Genomic DNA, 20,196 nt, shown 5'->3' on the forward strand with positions numbered 1-20,196 from the left:
AATCATGGTAGATGGCGGGTGTAACTCGACGAGATATATTGACGGTATCATCAATGTCTCTCTGTCCCAATTCAGATATTTTCAAATAGAATGCATCATATCTAAATATTCGTATACCATGACTAATTTAACAAGAAACGAAATTATTCTTGTCTTAATTAATTTATCATTTGTAATCCTTCAACTTCACGGCTTACTTTTCACACATACATATTCATGAAACACGACTGTCAAATGCAACTGAGTTTTAACGTGAGTATATTTAAGCATTTTTGTATGATAAGAAATGTTTAAAACAATAATAAAAGATATCAACAAAGATAACTATAATAACGTAATTTTCTGCTTTCATCTTAAATTACAGAATTATTCGTTTTCTTTTAATAATTACAAGTTTCCTTTTAATAACCACAAAATAATCATTGAAATTGTCATTGAAATTATTCATTTATATAATCTATTAAGATCATGTGATATGGTACGAAGGTTCTCGTAATCACATCAAAAACAGCTAATAAATACCAACAAAAGTTATACATATTTGCTCAATGGATAATAGTAACTGAATCGACTGCAAACAAAGAGAACTTATACCACGTAAGTTACATGATTTTTCTGCCATTATACATATATTCATATAAATAAGATTTAATACCTTTTTAACATGTTTAGTTTGTTTTCTTTTCAGAGACCATCGTATCCATCATATTTTAAAGCACCTCTTATTTCCCTTGGCGATCCAAAAATAGACCATCTTCGTGGGTGAGGTCTAATATACTTGGTTAAAGGGCAATCTGGAGACTTCTAGAATATCAGAAAACTCTATGTTGTGTACTGAGTCCTGAATTATTTTTATCCGCTTACTCTCAGAGGCACAGGTTCGCTTCTCCTCGAGGTATATATACAGCTTCATTCTTCGCAATAACTTTTTTTCCAGGGGTGAACGCAAAATAATATAACGCAAAGTGAAAAATGAAGAATTGCGTAATTTTATTACAATTTTCATGTAAGTATACACGTGTTAAAACGTAATAAAAAGTTCCTATCGAAACCCTCCTCTTGCTGTAAATATAGAAACGTCAATGATATTTGCATAAATATATCTGGAATAAGAAAACGAATGTAAGAAAAATGTAAATTATATTATACAATGCATACTGATGAGAGAGGCGACACACGTGATGATTAAATATTTCTCTCTCAGTGGGAGGCTTCAAGTTCAAATGGAATATAATCTCTATGTAAAGCGACATGTACGGCACATTCTACACGCGTGTGATTTTAACAACATAATATTTCGCAATCTAACATTTCGGCACGCAATTCGCATGATAATCATCCTAACCTCTACTAATCTCTTACGATTAATTATACAGCTTGCATAATTTCACGGCAATTTACTCGGTGGCGTCGAACACACCGGCCGGGCGAACATCGTGCTACGAGGTTCATCAACCTTCACCCAGCGACACACTCTGGCTAACTGGGAGTTGGTCACAGATACGATCGATAGTAGGGCGTTTCACGGAGGATTCGAGAACGCGCCCGGCCATATTCACACCTGCGTGCACCTCCGTTTTGCGGCCCCGCCGCACGGAGATACTTGCAGCATTGTCATGCCGCAAGTGTCGTAGCAAGATCGTTGCAAACCGGCTTCTGTCCTCGACCGGTCGATCCCGCGGCCGGAATTTGAGATTTGCGAAACGGGCTGCGGCCCGTATAACCCCGGCCGACTGCAACATCGTCCCGACCAACGTGACTGTCGAGAGTTCAAGGTCGCGCGGTGAAGCCGGCGAAGCAACTAAAATTAGTGCGGGCAGGTTATATCGTGTGCTCGGAGGAGCACGAAGCCGCGGTCGAGAGTTCGTTATTTATGTAGCGAGTTGATGAGGGTAGCCGCGATGGCTCGGCCCAGGAGAGAGAGAGCCTCGTGCCTGTTTAGCGATCGTCGAGGGAGAGGATGTTGCGACGCAGTACTTTCTTCTTCTTCTTCTTCTTTTTCTTCTTTCTCGCCAAATTAACGTCACGAGAGGACTTGATTGGGGAAGGGTAGCAATTTTCGTTTCCCGTTACGTAATAGTTGTTTGTCACGTTACACGTGGATATTCTCCCGGCTCCGATGATGTATAAATAACTTGCCAAGCTTAATATCGGGACCGAGTATACCGAGAAGAAACGTTACGATTATATACGTCTATATTTTGTTCCGCCGCCATTGTCGAGCATGTCGTGCATTAAAGGAAAAACTTGCGTTCATATTTTTATTATGGCGTAAAAGCGAGAGAGGGAGGGAGAGAGAGAGAGAGAGAGTTATTTGCGGGAAGATATTAATTAACATCGACGTGCACGGATTTGCGACGTTGTGTACATTTTTTTATAACTTTCATAGAGAGATGTTTATTAATCCGTTGATGATCCTCATTTATCGCTAGACACGACCGCGAAGAGGGATAATGGATGCGCGATGAATGCGTTTATTTTGTTGCGCGGCAACACCAACACTCGCGCCCTTCCCATGCGTTACATCTATAACTCGCTTCTCGCGCATCTATCGATTAGCTGCTGCAGCTGCTACCTCGAATGTTCTCGAACACGATGAAAGCACTCAAACTGTGATGCCGGCGTTTATAACGATTTGCTGAGTTTCCTCGTTACAGTTGTTGCAACCGTCTCGCGAATTGTCATTCCGTTGAAAAGGATATGCATGTAATTATTGCGAACGGTATATGTATAGATACAAGATTGAATTAATTCTTTCAGCAAGACTGGTGATATGAGACCAAAAATAATATCTCGAAGCATATACGAGATACATGTTTCATAAGTATACGCTTGTTAATCTCGCTAAAGACGATATCCTTGAATCTCACGTGGCTTTATCGCCGCTCGCATAACCGCATAATCAGGATACGAAACCGCGTAAAGATAAATCGCGTGTGCGTATCGCGTAACCTCAATTTTATCCACAAGCGATACGTTTCATAAAGAGCGAATTTAAAGCATAATAAAATTCTCACAAAGTCCACACTGGAAACGTTATTTGCTCATCAATCGTGAATACACCTGTTCCGATGGAGATTAAAATAAGACACGTCGACGGAGAGAAAGAGAGAGAGAGAGAGATTTATCAATCATAAAATGATGCGTCCTTGCAGCTCGGTTTAATGATCTGAAATCTTCGTTTCCACGAAGTCGGCTCGCCGAGGTAGCTGAAAAGAGAGACGTTGAGAAAGTTCCCACAGATCATCATGCTGTTCCCGTTTAATGCAACAAAGTTGGTAACCGTCTCTACCTTCGCATTTCATTACGCCGTTCTGAATGACACCTGAATGTAACGAGGTATCGCACGGCACATTGTGTTATATATTTCTATGAAGTATACAAGTAGTTCCTTCACCCTTCCCGTCGAGCTTAATCCGCCGTTCCGTTGTTAGAGGCCTACAAAAAGACGATCTCTCTCGCAGGGAGAGAGATAAGTATCCGACGCGCGCGCGCGGCCCCCTTATGCCTCCTGAATAAAATTGCATTAATTGCGTCTGCTTAAGCAGAGCGCCCTTTGTGGCTGAGATACGGCCGGGTCTAGCTAACGAGCGATATGAAAAGGAAATCGATAGAGCGGTATATGATACACCAAAGAGGAACGAACGTAATGTTATGCAATCTGCTTGTGTATCGCCGTTATTATGCATCGTATATTTCGTTTGTTACAGCCTGATGGTTGTACATCGAGGCCGTTACGGTCTTTGATATGCCAACGTAATTTTTCTCTCCTCCTCTCTCTCTCTCTCTCTTTCTTTCTCTTCATACAGCGGAGGTACGCATATCTCCCTAATGGAAGCTTCGCGGTCAAAGTGTGGGTGGGCGTGTGATACTGGCGTAATATTTGTATCTTCAATTGTTGATTACGATATCAGCGTTAGCATGGAAATTGCAGATTCTCACGCTATCGCCGGCTCCCGTCTCATTCCGCGCATTAACTCCGCTTTCGTGTGTTTGCAAACATATTGCATCACCGCTGCCCAGCCTCGACCGCGCCTGAAAATCTCTTAAAAATAGCTGTCATTCGTCTCAAGAGTTGATAAAAAACCTCCGCCAGCCGGGTAGAAGGTCACTCGGGCCTGGCTGCGCAGTACGGAAATCCCGCCGCAAACTCCCCGTCCGAAGAAACTGCGTTTCAACGTTTCGACGTCGCACGCGCGCTCGCACACACGCACACACACACACACGCGCGATTTCGCAATGTTGGATCACAAAGTACCCTCCATAAGCGATATCGTCTCTACAGAATGTTATTCTTCGCGTACGACTTCTAATCTACTCACTAACTATTCCGGCCTCGTTCCCGGCGATATAGCAAAAAAAAAAAAACCTCGATTACCTCACGTCCAGAACTACAAGCGCGAATTCCGTCACGTACGCGGTGTCTCCCGGTCGAGGAGATCGATCAAATTCCTCGGATGCGCGAGCAAATTCATATTTCTCTACTGAAACAGTTCGGGAGAGAAACAATCAACGAAAGTCATTTCAGAGGTCACACCTACACAAGACAGACTACCACGCGTGAATGCGAGGATTAGCATGGCTCGAAGACAATCGCTTTCCGATCCGGTTCCTGCTGTTTCCTCCTTCGAGCTGCAAAACAAACCCACACACAGCCGTACGAGACCGTCCAACAAGAAGGTTACGCTACGTTACACAGGTAGTATTATATCACACACCGGTTAACCGTGCTAACGCCAGGAGGAGACGGCGGGGGAGGGTGGCGGCGGCGGTAACGACGGCGTCAGCGGTGGAGGCGGAGGTGACGGCGGAAGCGGCGGCGGAGAACGGGGTACGGTTTGCCGTTGTAGGTCGACGGCGGCATGGTGGGGTCCGGCCAGGCGAACGTGCCAGAAATCTCGTCGCCCGGTGGCTGGGCCGATCAATACTCGGCATTTTCTGATTTCTCAGTCATGGCGTGCAAAAAACGGCCGTACGGCACCGCCGTACGATGGATCTCGCCATGATGATTTCGAATATCGCGTCGGCCGAGCGAATCGGGCCCGGTCAGGGCCCGAAACAGCCGGTCCCAGGTAAATGCGCATTAATGTCGCCGCGCCACGAGCTCTGGAAGCTTCGGCGCTGCGACGGTGGGCGACCTCTATATAAGGCGGCCGGCCGGCCAGCCTCGGCGCATTCGTAAACAAACCCTCGTTCAGTTCGGACGCAGCGAACACCCGAAGACCCCCTCACCCCACATCAGTGTAATACTCAGACTTCTTGTTTCGTGGTCGTCGAGACTGCCGGCACGGGAAAATGTAGGCGAGCGGCATCGGTGCGGAGCGCGACAGTTTACCGTAGGTATCCCTTGATTGGGTCTTCTTTTTTCACTTATTCATTATATTTCACTTTTGGAGAATTGACGCGGCTGTTTGCTCCTCTTCTAAGTTATCGGCAACTGATGTCGATGTCGCTGCTATATTTCGTGGCTGAAGTTGACGCTTGACCTCCACTGTTACTCATCGTGAGTAGAGTGCGGAAGCTGATGAGGTTTCTTCCCACCCTGGTCATGAGGATTTCGAGGAGGAGGTTGAAAACGATTTGTTTGTTTCAAGTATTGATACAAGACCAGTTGCGTAGTGGTAGACTTGAAGGGAGGGGCGCACAGCCGCCATTTTGACGCTTTAACTGTTGACCTTTTAGTACTCTTACTTTTCCAATGATTATTCCTTCATTTTTCCTTATAGACATGTAAAGGGTAGTTTTTTCTTCTTTTTACAACAAACTGTGATCTTTCGCGCTGAGGAATTTTGCGCGATTGTAAGATGTGTGATTATACGACTAATATGTATGAAGTGTGACGGTAAAATATATTTATATAATCTTGAATACAATATCAAACGATAAAATATAATTGCGTAACGTACGAATAAATTATATTTTTACGATGCATATTGGAAAAAATGTTGCTTCTGTGTAAATATCGCAAAATTACATAATTTTATAAAATTGTCTCGACGGTAGAAACAATAATTCTATAAAATATCGACGATAGAAACAGAAAAGTGAAAGAGCGTCGGAATGAGAGTCTTTAATGATATGTTCGTTACTCGGTGGTGGTAGTGGTAGTGGTCGTAGTAGTTGCCTCGACGGGAACCGGCTTAGCAGCTGGCACTCCTGTTTGAACAACACTGATGACTCTTTCCGTGCCAGCCGGCGTCACGTTCTGAAAACGAACGAAACATCATTAGAGATTATCTGATAAAACGAATCATTAGAGTGTTATATGTTTGTGTTTTTTAGTGCACCCTACGGGGTCGGTGCTTGAACAATCCGTACGCGACGATAACAGGCGTGATTAGAATTTGAAATTCCTTCACACTTTGAACACACAAATATGAGAAGAGAACCTCGAGAGATATAGGTAAGCGTAATAAGCTGTCTAGACAAGATAGTATGTTAAGTTAAAAGGGTTACACTTGCGCGAATTGAACTAGAGAAAGGTTAAAAATACGACGGTCGAGTCGGTACACGAGACACGGCATGAATGGCGGACACGGTTCTAGTGCCGTGAATGAAGAGTTTTTTTTCTAGATAATGTAAAACTAACTTTTTTGCCCGTCAAGGACAACGTTAAAAGAAGAAGCGAATTGATTTGCGATAAAAATATAGGTGTAATTAGAGCTAATTCTATGTTCGGATGTCCTATGTTCGAACTTGCGATCAAATTTACTTCGATGATATTGAGCAGACAACATAATATCTAAAGTTAGGGCATAAGGCTTCTTAAAGACGTTTGTAAGTAAGGCATCTTAAAGACGTCTTACGTCCCGATTTTAGACGTTACGTTATCTAGGCGTTCAACGAAAGTTCATCTGAACGAAAACAATAGAAATAAGGAAAGATCACATAAGAATGTAATTTCTGATGAGGAACACTCGATTGTCAGCAAAGTGTCGTCGATTTTAATAGAGTCTGATCTATGAAACTCACTGGGAATGCGATTCTAAATTTGAGTACCGCGACGATAACACACGTTCGCTTTAACACATGTGTCCCCTCGTCGTTTTTTCGCGATTACGCAATTGGTATCGCCGAGTTTCAGGAGCCTCATTTAAAATCGACACACACTGATCGCAATGCAAATCGCGAATGTGCCTCGTCCGCAGCGAACGCTGCGTTGTTTCGCCGCTTGAATTTCGAACGTTAACGATACATATTCTGTTTTGTAGTTTAGTGCAGATTCGTAGTTTGATCTGAAACCGTCGGCAACGTCTGCCCTCTTCTAATACCGCACACTGAGGCTCTCACGGCATTGGGAACGTTGGAATTGAAAGGCAAAAAAATCAAACATGTAACGTAAGCCGTACCAGCTAACAAAGACGAGAGAGGGAGAGTGAGTGAGAGTGGAAGAGAGAGTGAGTGAGTGAGGAAGAGAGAGAGAGAGAGTGGGGAGGCAGAGAAAGAGATAGAGGCTCTCGTTCGTTCGCGGTCGCCGCGAATGAGAGAGCAGGACGGATGTTAATGTGGGTCTCGGCTCGGTCGAGCGTACCTTTTTGGGTGCCGTGATAGTTAGTACACCATCCGAGGAGAGGGTCGAGGTGACGTTGACGAGGTCGTGAGATGGGGGCAGGACGTATCTGCGTACGAAGTGTCTGCTGACGTAGCCGTGCTCGTCCTGCTTCTCCTCGTGCTTGGCCTCGACTATAACGTGGTTGTCGACCGTCTTCACCGTGATCTCGTCCGGTGAGAATTGTTGCACGTCCAGTATCACCTGCGGATCAGAGCGCGGCCCCGCGAAGGCCACGGCAAATACACGCATTAGCTCGTTCAGGATCCTCTTTCCAAGAGCGCCGTCGAGGACAGAGAAATTTTGCGTTTTCCTCCTTTTCAAGAGATTAATACAGCGAAGCGCATGCACACAGAGACACCTACCATCGTCCGGCCATGCGCCCGTAGAGCAAAAGTTAAGTATCGATCGCATCGAAGCGAGCTTGCTTTCCGAGAATGACCGTCGAAATTGAGCAATAACGTTCTTTCTTTTGCTTCCTCCGGCATCGCGCGTTTCTTTCCCTCGGTTTTCTCCCCCCCCCCCCCTGTTNCGGCCAAGCCAAATTCTCTCCTCTGGAGAAGGGGATCTCGAATGCGGTCTGTAACGCGTATACCGTACTGAAACGCAGAGAACTACTTTACGCACAATCATTCCAACTGACCACCTGGAGCGCCCCTCGTGCGCCCGGTTCACACTCGTTCTTTCACGTTTCCGCGTTAGGGAGCTGTCGGGACCGGTTTCCGATCAGACCACGGTTGTTGGAGTTTCCGCGGCGATGAGAGAAATGACAATTCAGCCAACATTGTAGATCCGTCAACCGTCGTCGGGTGGCGTGTCGGAAAAGACGTTCCCCTTTCCGTTACGATCTTTCGTCCCTTTTCTTTCTTTCATGTAATCTCCCGTCCGCGTACTTTAGATTGTCACGTTATGGTACAAAAGCAAACCGGGAAGATGTAGTTGTCAGGCGCACCTACTTGTGTGAAACTGTTCCTTTTTTTTTGACGACCAAAAAAAACGAGCACACATACAAGTAGGTGATCTTTTTTTGCAACGCGAGTGCGCGTGCGGTCGTGGCGGGTCGCGATCGGTCGCAATTTGCGCCTGGCCGATCGCGCTTTTTCGCGACCGGCGGTTCACTTTAGTGACCACCACGAGGAACACACGAGCGGAAAATCTTACAGGAAAAAAAACCAAAAAAAAAACATAAAAGATGATTTAAACTTTCGTGTAGAGCGGGGGGAAGCTCCAACGACCGGTGGTAGGATAAGGCGAGCCGAGTCTCTCCGCGTGATTTTGGAACTCGGTGAGCGCGAGCGCGAAGCAAATTAGCGGGGGATGATTGGCTGTGCATTTCGAAAATAGTGTCAGACGGAGAGTAGAGGAGCGAAAAAGTAGAAGAGGAAGAGAGAGAAAGAAGAGAAACAGTTACGGAGGATTGGTCCGTAAGCGGTCGACTCGAGTGCTGCGCGCAGAGCGACATATTTTGTACATATAAGGAGGCAAAAAGAAAAAAAGTGAGAGAGATTTCTGTGTAAGGGAAAAAGAGTCACATTTTGTACGATTCCATTGTTGAGGGTATCAAAAAGCATTTATTTTTGTATAGAGATTATAGCCGGCAGGACCGGGGCCTGGGGCCCGTTTGCGTGAGCGGCGCCCCCTTCGAGAGGGGGGCGCGCTGACGGCTGCTCGTCTCGGTCCTTTCATCGAACAAGACTGATTAAGCGCGACACGATAGCGTATACATATACATCCACTCTTTCGGTTGCATATTTTATTCCGTGGCTGCTGCGCGCGATTTCTCGCGTACGACTCTGAACGGAGAGAGATCGTAGACGACACACAGCGGAAACAGGTAGTCACTTTTAGACCTTGCGGGCAGGCGAACCGTGCGCACGATCACGCGAGGAAAAAAATATCGCGGAAAGAGAGAGGAACGAAAATAAAAGCCAAAAAAAAGCAAACAAAACCATCAAAACGGAAAATCCATACAAAGGGAAAAAAAAACAGATCGAGAAAGGGGAGGTAAAACGAGAACTGTGGTAAAACTGTGATTTCATAGAGATTCCGATGAAAATAGCGTGACTGACCGGGGATCGCGCAGCGCGATCGTCCTCTTTTTGATACGCGTACCTTTCGTAGAGCATTTCGGCAAACGAGAAGGATAACGGCGTCATTCGAAGAAAAAAAAAAAAAAGAGAGAAACACAAAAGAAACGAAAAGCGAAAAAAGCACAAAAATAGCTCACATCCGGAAAAAGGAAAAGTCGTTTCTCCGATCCAATTCATTTCGCGCGCCCTCCCTCTCTCGTCGAAGAGGAGGAGGGTGTTCGAAGTATCTCACTCCTGAGTCGAGCGAAAATAGTTCCGAGAACACACTCGTTTCACCACCACCCACCCGTTGAAAAATAAAAGGGCTGCCGCTCCGGTCGCGTGCGCGTCCGCATGATTACGAGAGGGCGATTATATAGGATGTGTGATGAGCGACGCGCACATTAGCGGTAGGAGACAGCGGCAGCTGCAGCAGATGCAGCCATCGACTTCCGGGCCTTCAGGTGTTCCGAATTTTTCGTTCGTCCCTTTAGCCACCCTTAACGAGCGTTGAGATTTTCCAAGATTATCCGCGTTCGGTTCCCCGCAATTTCCTCCACCTTTCGATTCTTCTTCTTCTTTTTATTTTCATTTTCTTCTTTCATTTTTCTTTTCACTTTGTTTAATCGTGACGGCCGCGCGGCTGATTCGCCCCATTAAAGAGTAACATTCATTCCCACTGTAGGGTAGGAGTCTTCGTTTGCGACGTATCCTTCCCCTCTCCATCCCCCTTCCCTTTTGATCCTTCCCCCTTAACCCTTCCTCCCCCCGCCCACATCCTCTCCCGCTTCCCATCCTCCTTTATTTCCCTCTTACGAATGCGCCCTTCCGTCGTTTCCCGTCACTTCCGTCACCTCCCCCGTCACTTATCTCCCACGACTTTTCTAGATTTCGAAATCTAACTACGATTCGCCGCTACTCGTTTTTCGGTAGAAAGATAACGAAGAAAAAAAAAGGAATATCTATACACTTATTGTATATCGTACATTTTTCGTAGAATATTGCCCGAGGCTTTTTGTATTCGACACAAAATTCATTTTGTGTCCGATAGAAATCGCGCTCGCAAGTTGTAAACACCAAAAAGAGCAAAAGACCACTTAAGAAGATCGTCAGTTTAAGTCGTGTCTCAGTCTAAGTTATATCACGATCACATTTCGCTCGCTGTTGCATCATTCTGGCAGGAGGTACATATAATCGTAACGAGACTGCGATCTTAAAGTCATGAATTCGGAACTATGCAAGTTGAGACCGATTTGAAGAAACGACCGCCAATCGTCCGCACGAATTCATGAATTTAGGAGCGTTTAGGCGAGTGATTTGTATTTCACGTAGATAATCACATTCAGGGAGATCATCGCTTTAGGTCGCGATTAAGTTGTGACACACGTTAACCACTTGTATCTCCGCTCGCTCTGTTGTATCATTGAACTTCCACGAGAAAGAAAAAGGGATAAATGTAACGATTAATAACGGGCCGAGAAAATTTATGCGAATTCATGATTTCAGGCTCTCACGACAGGCGAAAACACGTATTCGTACTAAACGCACACTCACAATTCTGAAACTGGTGTTTTACTAGGTGTTATTTGCGATACTTGATGTAAATTAACGATCGATATTACTGTCGAGTTACTAAGTTATTGTAGATCCGTAGTGGATAGCTGTGAACGATCTAAGGCTTAAGATTAAGAAGCGTATCCGGGCGTTTTATCCAGTTCGAACGAACGAACGTACAATGCGGACATTTTGATAGACGAGTCCTTCATGCTCACGGAACCCTTCGGGGTCAGGAGAGTGCTTTTTACATATTGATTCGATCTAATTTCCTTCGCGACACTTCCAAGCTCGCCAGCAGTGTATTCGGTTGATTGTCGATTCTCGACTTATTCTATATTGCGTGCTCTTAGAAAATAACTGCAAAGTAAGATAATCGCAACGTATATCCGGTATATTCGCGGCGCGCATCACTCTCCAAGGCATTTTGATCGCGCGCTCGTATCATCCTGCGAATTTATACACATTTACTATTTAGACTTATTTAGAGTAATCCGCGTATCGGAAAAAACAGTCGCGCCAGAACCGCCACGGCCGTCGCGTAACTTTCGTATTCCGGGAAAGTTACGGGGCGGCCGTAGGCGGTTTTGCGCTGCGGTTACGCGTTGAAGGAACGTTAAAAAATACATTTAAAAAATGCGCATTAGCGTATAGCACGACGTCTGAATCAGCTGGACATTCCGCGATAATTTTAACGCGCGTTGCTTTCGATTCGCGCCGACACTCTTTCCACACTCTCGAAATCAAAACCGAGCGTCACGCTTGATCAGACAAATATCTCGAAAAAAATACTCTTCAGTCGGGTGCATCTTCGGATTTTACACGTGAACATCAGAGAATTCTCTCGGCATCCAAAACACATAGACATCGCACGCGCGAAAGAATTCTTCCGGAATTTACCATCAAAATCTGCGAGAAGAAAGGCAAGTTACAAAAACCGGATAAAGCAATTTAGAATAACGGCATTCTCGAGACTAAATTAACGAGGTGTGTTTCGAATTGCAAATCAATCGGAAAGTGATTACAGTTGTATTTTCGGCTTGCGTTATCGATTATTATTATTATTGAATTATCATCACATATAAGGGAAGAATATTGAGTCCTCGAGGTTTCATCAGTAGTAAATAATTTCCGGCTAATTCTCCTCTTCCGCAGGATCCTGCCAGCTTTCTTCCGCTGCAGGATCCTGCGGAAGACGGAATTGGACCGTTGCAGCAGTACTTCCGCCCTATATTAACGTATCTTTAAGTGAGCTTCCAACACTTTCCTGAAAGAGCAACGTATCGTTCACTTTACGAAAGAAGATCCACATCAAATCGACTACCTCACGACTTGAATATACGAGACAAAACACACGTGGCATAGTTTGCAAATTACGTTGATCTTAGCAAAAGTATGTTACTCCGTGTTTGATGAGCTCCACAAATTGATAGACATGAAGACAAATAGAGGAAAGGCACCAATACCAATATATTATTTTGTGTGATTTTAGGCTATATCTCTAAAATGGAAACTCCAAAATATCAATTTCTTGTCACATATATATACGTATATACGTACTGGGGACCCCTCCCCTGTTATTATTCGGCACTATTATAATCTCTACAAATGATCTGTAACTTTTAAGCAAATAGAGCTTTCGTGTAAGGTAAAAATGAGAAGGGAAAAATGTGATATGAGAAAACTGAGATATTGGAATCCAAAATTGACATATCTATTTAAAAGTACATAACATGACCAAAATATGGAAATACTCAATGATATAATCAATTATTAAATTACGCAAAAAATTCGTTAACAGAATGAAAAATAAAATAAGATTTTCTCTTATTTTTGGCTTGGAGTTTATAAAGGGTTCAAAAGTACAATAATACGGTATATCGGTTCGAAATGTATCCAGACTGAATCTTCCAAACCACACAGTCGGAGAAGCAATAAAAGATGAAGATAAAACAGTTTTCGCAAAAACGTAAATCTATACAAGAATCTATACAAAACACCTCGATATTACTTTTGAGAAATAGAGATGTGTCACTTTGGGAGACTTATGTCAGAGCATAGGCGCCTTTCCTCTAATCTAAACAGGGAAAAAGTCACAGATATATCGAAACGACAAAACACTGACAGTACGCAAAGTCCGGAAAATTCCAATCATGCAACGCAAATTTTATAATTTGAGGCCATCTTTCGTGTTTCACCACAAATGTAAAAAAGACGAAGCAATGAATCGCTTGGACAAAGTTCTAAAAATTCACATCAGTAACGTCACGTAATATATATGAAGCATGATCGCGAAATGGGACGCATTTCCTGGCTACATTAACTAAAAGTTGTAATATTTGCGCTACCGTATATTCTCGATGCAATAAACAAATTTCTAATAATATCCAGGTGAACGCGGAATAAGCAGCAAGTAGACTGAAACACTCCAAGTTAAATACCGTAGAAAAGAAACAATTTTTGCGAAACTTTCCAGAATAAAATCGCACATTAAAATATATAAGGTATGTAAAAATAAAATTCACGATTAAAATGTCGATTAGCAAAATACAAGAGTATAAATTACTAATAATTTCGGTACGATAAAATCACTTCCGACTAAAAGCAAAATCGTACAAACAAAATACTTAACTCTGTACTGAAACATTCCGATCATAGATATTTATATGGAGCAAATTGAGTAAAAAATAGGCACTTCATATAAAACGTTTTGCTATTCTGCAAAGGCAATATAAAGAACAAGCATAGACTAAAAACTACATTCTGTTCGCAAAATCTGTAAAGGCAAAATAATCGGAAAAGTAAGACCAGAAATTCTTTCACTTGCGAGGCTATCGCTTTAGATCTAATTCCAGGCCACAGAAATCAACAAAAACAGCGCAGGATATCGATTTTCGATCTAATCAAACCACGCAAAGTTCCGTTTCGATCACTGAATGCGAAATTGCTTCAGATACTAACCTGAAAATTATTATTGTCCAACTGGATCGTGCTAGATCCACTTGAATTCTGACGCGCCACATTCCTCCACGGCCGGTAGTATGTATTCCCAAAAATCGATCGGAGGGGGGGTCGATTGAGACCGAGGCCGGTGAAACCGGATATCAGGTCGTCACGGTGGAGGCCGGTGCCAAAGTGCTGATCCATCAGCCGTGAGATGGGACGATCGAAGTCCTCCCACCAGTCGCGAAAAACGAGCGGCACGACCGACATCTGCAAATCGAAGCACGGTATCACCACGACCGTTTGACACTTTCTCTCACGATCAGTTAAAGGAGGTTCTAGCGCTACTTTTTAGTCAATGAGTACTTCATTAATAAAATTGTGTAAACCGGCTAAAAAATCATTTCGCAACAATATTAATGAGATGAAATTTATAAACGTCGATTTACGGTTTCTTCGTTTTTTTTTGTTTTACAAGCTATCAAACATTTTAAAAGTGACAAAATAATATAAGAGTTCCAAGACTCTCCCATTTGGCCAATACTAAGAAATATCAATATTAGAAAAGAAATATGTACATGAATAATATATTTATTATTGTGTTTGATAAATGATCAGTTTAACTTTAATTGCAGATTAACACTTTTAGTTTGTTAATTTATTACAGTTTTAATTAACAGGTGTCAGGAGTATTTCGCTCTACAATTTATATTGAATTTGACAAAAGCGAGATATTTGCATATTGATAGTACTAATTATATCAGCATATAAGAGCCTAAGCACAAAGCGGTAATAACCGTTTCTGACAGAGTTACAAATCAATATACTGATTGTCAATAAAGTCAGTCGAGTCAAAAAAGTCGCAAGTCTGTAAACCTTTACGATACTGTTGGAAACGATTAGAATAATTTTTATGTTCAAGTCCTAACAAAATAAACAAATATGAGCTAAATTAACCTATTTAGGTAGTTATGCACGCAACAGCGATTAGAGTGCTCTTGTAAATATATATTTTTTCATATTTATCAACAAATTTAGTTATTGATAAATTTAACTCTTAAAATATAAGAATTTCATAAAAATTTATATGAGCGGTTATTTCAAATCTGACTCTGATTCATCATATTTGCGATTTTGCCACATTGTCATTCATATATTGTCGATTTGGCAAATATTCTTATATACAAATATTCAAATATTCTTATACATTTCATCGAAAGAACTATTTCATCGAAAGAACTATTTAAGATTTCTCCTAAACCTGACGGCAAATTTATAGGAAATCACAAATTAAAGTATATTTAAATGTTTATGTTATAATTACAAGTTCCTTTAATTTTTTTTTATATATAAAATTTCAAATCAAAAGAAATATTTTGTATTGAAATTATGAGAATCTGCATGTACTTACAATGCAAAGTTCATAAATTAAAATCTTGGAAATAATACGGTAAGAATTATTGAAATTTATACATTGTAAGATTTCGATGAACTATCGTATCGTGTACATATTACAAATTTATCTATTATTTGGTTAAACGCTAGAACCTTCTTAATAAAAAGAAAAAAAAAGAAAAAAAAATGTCATCGAGGGTTCATAGAAGGATAAAGTATAGACGTCCTGGGCGAGAAATAGGCATGAATGAGCGACAATTTGGAAAATATAAGACAAATGGGGCATAAACGTTAACTCTAAGTCTTAAGTTTATAGTGTATAAGAAAATATAACATCGATATCGTGGGACAATTAATTAAGTAATTACTCTCTCAGAGAGATACTTGCTATTGATACAAATGACGATGCATAAAGCGTGTACATTAATAGCATTATGCACACCTCATATACTTTGTAGGGAATGCTTCGAGATTTAGACCCACCGGTGACGCGAAAGACTCGTTAATCCCGGAATTGATGAGAATTTAGTAGGTCATCGGTTGGACTTACCTTTATTTTATGCATTAACCGAGTTATGCACAATAATTAACACGTAAGAGCGCGTCGGCCGACATGCAACTACATGCACGCCGATGTATTAGTTGTTAATTCTCCCTTCATTAAACATGTTAAGATGCGTGTGCGCATAACGAACGAGCAACGAACGAATAGCGAATGCAAACTTTCGTTGTTACATTTGGACAAATGCGTATGTTATAACAAATCGGAACGTTTCGGGCCGATTTGTTCATAAGACGGCTGATCAGATGGTTTTAAAGAAAGTTCGCGCGCGTTTAGACGCGAATGCATCTTTCGTTATTCGTGCGCTAGGTGTGCACGCACCTTTACACGTGCGAAGCATCGCGCGTGCAAACATGCCCTCCCCTCGAACTTATATTCTTTCCTTCAATTCGCGACGTAACAACCCTCGCGTGAACGAATTCAAAGGCACTTAAATCTTGGTAAGGGTTACATCCGTACAAGACTTGTCCGACTCTACAAAATCTACACGAACGACGTGAGGATCAGTAGAGATAGTGTTAGACATCGTTTTCTCCATTCACGGTAAACACCTGGCGGTAAAAAAAAAAACTTGACGAATCGCTAACATAGTTTATAGTCGTAAGCTAGTGATATATAAGACACGGGAGCTCGATCGATGTCTCAGAGAAACAAAAAACTAGTCCGTAAGATTACCGTAGAGGATTAAGCGAAAATTCAATCTCTCGAGTTGACGGATTCATTCGGGATAAGTGTAGACAACAATCAAGCGAGATGGCACAACGATGAAGATTATATTCAGATATTGCAGGTACTAGAGTTTAAAATCGGTCGCGACCCCCCACGGCTACATATTCGGTCATTTGCATCCAAAGTATACGCGGTTTGCGCCGTTACCAAAAAACAATACCAATACGGTGAAGTGTATCGCGCGACTCGCGGTAAAATTCCTTCTCTCATGGTCTCACATACGTTTCTCTTCTACGACTATAATAGTCATTCACGGAGACAGCTGGGTGGGGGGAGGGGAGATTTCTGAGGGCGAGGACATAAGGACCGTTAGTTTAAGATTATGTCGCACAAAAAAATCAGATAAAAATACCGATAAGCTCATCTTGCGCTTCAGCAACAACAAATGGAGAACGTAATGGCAAATTATTACACTTAAGTAATCCGCACAGTAATCGTAAGTTAAACTACATAAAATTAATAAGACATTTACGTGATTCGTGTCGTAATCATAAGTTAAAATACAGACAAAACTAATAAGACTATGAATAGGGATATCGATAAGATTTCTGGATTGGAGGACGCGACGGGTTAACGAGAGAGAGAATATTTGAGTTATGAAAACGCACGCACATACAAACACACACATACAAAAAAAAAAAAAAAGAACACCGAACGGTGCTACCGTACTTTTCCACGTGGAACGTAAGAGACTTCGTCGTCGCTCGAAGATTACCAGATGATTCCAGAGTCGACTCGACTTCTGATTTGGCGCGAGTCGTTGGTCTATCTTAAATAGTCGTCGGCGGCGGCGTCCCGACGCCGCGGTGTGGAGGCGTGCTCCTACAATGTCACGTGACGTTCACTGACTGTCTTGCCCAAAAATATACCGACTTGCACACGAGCGCGATTTTGACTATCGAAATTGACTTCGCCGTATTCGCGGTAGAACATCTCGAACTTACATGCTACATTCGATCGATACCATTCTTGCCGAACGGAAGCACCGAAACGTTACATTCGCCAGACGGAATATCAACGAAGCGTGTTATCCGGAATCATTTCGCTCATCACGGCCGAACTTGCACTAAAACTAAAACTTAAGAACTTAACCTAGCTTGATAATAACCTACCGACTTATAATTAATTATAATTATGATAAATTTATATCCAAATTACGATAAATAAGAACATAGCCGAATAAGAACTTCTGACCTGACTATAAAGGAAAAATAATGCAAACACCGGAGATATAATTGAAATAGAAATTAAATCATCACCGGCCAACCGCGACGATCAGCTTGGTAGGCATTCGGCTTGTCCAACTCTGTGACGAACGCTCAACATTTCTCAATCGCATCGCGAACGAAAATACTACTGATCCGTGTACAGATGAAATTCTCAATCTCGCGTGCAAATATATCGAGTTGACTCGAGTTACCGAAAATTTGAGAACACGGAGTGCTAAGAGAACGCTTTCTTAATGCGGCTTTCGCCCACGCACGTTATTTTAGGATATCGGATTATACGCATTTCTCCCTGAAGATACGTTTGCCTCGGTTCCGCTTCTTTTTCGTTCCACATGCAAACGCACACATGCATACATGCACAGAACACACACACATATATATATATATACACACACGCACACACACACATATACGAGGAAAATTAACGCCGGTGTTAGTTTCGTACGACAACTTCACGATAATAGAAATCTCGTTGAGCCGTCATATGTAACATCTTTGAATTCCTTCAATTCCATTATTTTGATTGATAATCGCGCGTGAGCACACTTTGTCCGAGCTTCCTCAGATTATTCTACGTTGCAAAGGTGTTTAATCAGTTTCGCAGTTTATCGCGCTTCGCATGATTCAATTCTGTTAGTAACGGACAACAATCTACAAAGGCGGAGATTTATTATACGATGCGGAGTCCTACGTGCTATCTCGCTTAATAAGGTATCTCACCTAATAAAGTAAAGCTATGTACCTATAATATAATAAAGCTCTGCTACTATATAGCTATGTAAGCTATGATATAACTGAAAGAGGGAACTATTGGAACAAAGGATAAAAAAACAAATTGCAAAAAAACGACGTGCACGTCACAAAAAAAAAAAAAGAAGAAGGAGAAGGAGACTTAGGATATACGTCCTACTAATACCAGTTAAGAACTTATTGTGTTAGTCGATACGGTTGGTCTACTACTGATTACTACTACTCCGCGAATTCCATCTGCTGGCGGCAAGTGCTGATGAAACAATCTGAATACGAAATAGATCTTGATTCACGTTTTGTCTAAAAATACGCCACTTGTCACCAACAATGAGCAACACGTGCGGAACACCCGCGTCCCGATTAAAATGAGCAAATTTTTACGTCACGGTAAAAGTGAGTCGGTCGAAAAGTTTGATCCAAATTTTTTTTTAACAAATAACGTCACATTCACATAATACGGATAACAATGCTAACGACGTCTGATCTGTATTATATATTGTAAAAATGACATTTTCACGGCGATTCTTCGGTTGATGAATAATTCGTTTCCATTGTGTGAATGCAGAAATAAAATCAAACCCGACTCAAAAATTGAATCAAATCTTTGGACTGACTTAATAAATGAATATGTCTTGTGATGTTGCGATATCTCAGCCAGATAGCCGTTATCAAAACGTAACCGACTAATTTGAAATAAAAAATCTCAGATTACAAAGGAAATTATCGATATCTAAACCTTGAGTTTCATAGTCGGAAGCAAAGAAAGATTATTTATTCACGGCAGAGAAACTGTAAAATTACTTAACAATGAAACATCCAAATCACATGTTCGGCGAAGCACTTGTGGCAGTTGTATCGGAAACGCGAGTAATTTAATTTTAAGCATTAAGCGTGCTAGACCCTCAAACGAATCATATTATGTGGCATTACAGTAGTAATGATAAGCTCATAATTAAGTTACCCTATCTAGCCTCTATTACTTGATCGACCAATGACAATTCAGAAATATTCGCGCAGCCGCCGTAAACAATTGCATCTTAATCCTTGCCGAACGATACCTGGATCGGAGCTGACCCGGGCGCTGGCCTGTGAGGTTGCTGGAACTATCGGTATCAAGCGAGGGTTAAGATCATAATCAAAAACATTACGTGTAAAATGTTCTATGTGTTTACTATGTGGTAATGGTTATATTTACGCGTACACGGCGTGTGTCAGGCTAAATATCCATTTTAAGAGTGACTTGATATTCTGGTTGTCTTTTCGTCTAGAGATAAGAACTTAATATGTCTCGACACTGGATAAAACGGCCACGAATTAATTGTACGTTCTGTAGAGAAAACTATGATGTAAAAGCTTGCGCGATCTGTGTGCGTACGTGTGCACACACACGTCAGCAGCATCCGTGCAAATCCTCAC

The 20,196-nt window shown here is 42.0% G+C and overlaps 1 protein-coding gene and 1 long non-coding RNA gene across 3 annotated transcripts; one reads left to right on the forward strand and one right to left on the reverse strand.

Annotated features, from left to right (window-relative positions):
- Nucleotides 1-5,162: 5,162 nt before the first annotated feature.
- On the forward strand, nt 5,163-7,298 carry LOC106740683. Its single transcript, XR_001374117.1, has 3 exons — nt 5,163-5,336; nt 6,283-6,403; nt 7,212-7,298. It is a non-coding gene; the product is annotated as an uncharacterized LOC106740683 (long non-coding RNA).
- LOC106740682 (protein lethal(2)essential for life) lies at nt 5,889-20,195 on the reverse strand. Of its 2 annotated transcripts, XM_014611952.1 has the most exons (4): nt 17,471-20,195; nt 14,134-14,385; nt 7,532-7,753; nt 5,889-6,205 (listed from the first exon to the last, which is right to left on the reverse strand). In XM_014611952.1, the coding sequence occupies exons 2-4, from the start codon at nt 14,383-14,385 to the stop codon at nt 6,086-6,088; spliced, it is 594 nt and encodes a 197-aa protein (XP_014467438.1). In that variant the 5' UTR covers nt 17,471-20,195; the 3' UTR covers nt 5,889-6,085. The 2 variants fall into 2 exon arrangements, with proteins under 2 accessions (XP_014467438.1, XP_014467439.1); XM_014611953.1 differs by lacking the exon at nt 17,471-20,195 and having other exon boundaries at nt 14,134-14,461.
- Nucleotide 20,196: the final 1 nt, after the last annotated feature.

Source organism: Dinoponera quadriceps, unplaced genomic scaffold, assembly GCF_001313825.1.
Source record: "Dinoponera quadriceps isolate SergipeBrazil2010 unplaced genomic scaffold, ASM131382v1 scaffold558, whole genome shotgun sequence".
Taxonomy (NCBI): domain Eukaryota; kingdom Metazoa; phylum Arthropoda; class Insecta; order Hymenoptera; family Formicidae; genus Dinoponera; species Dinoponera quadriceps.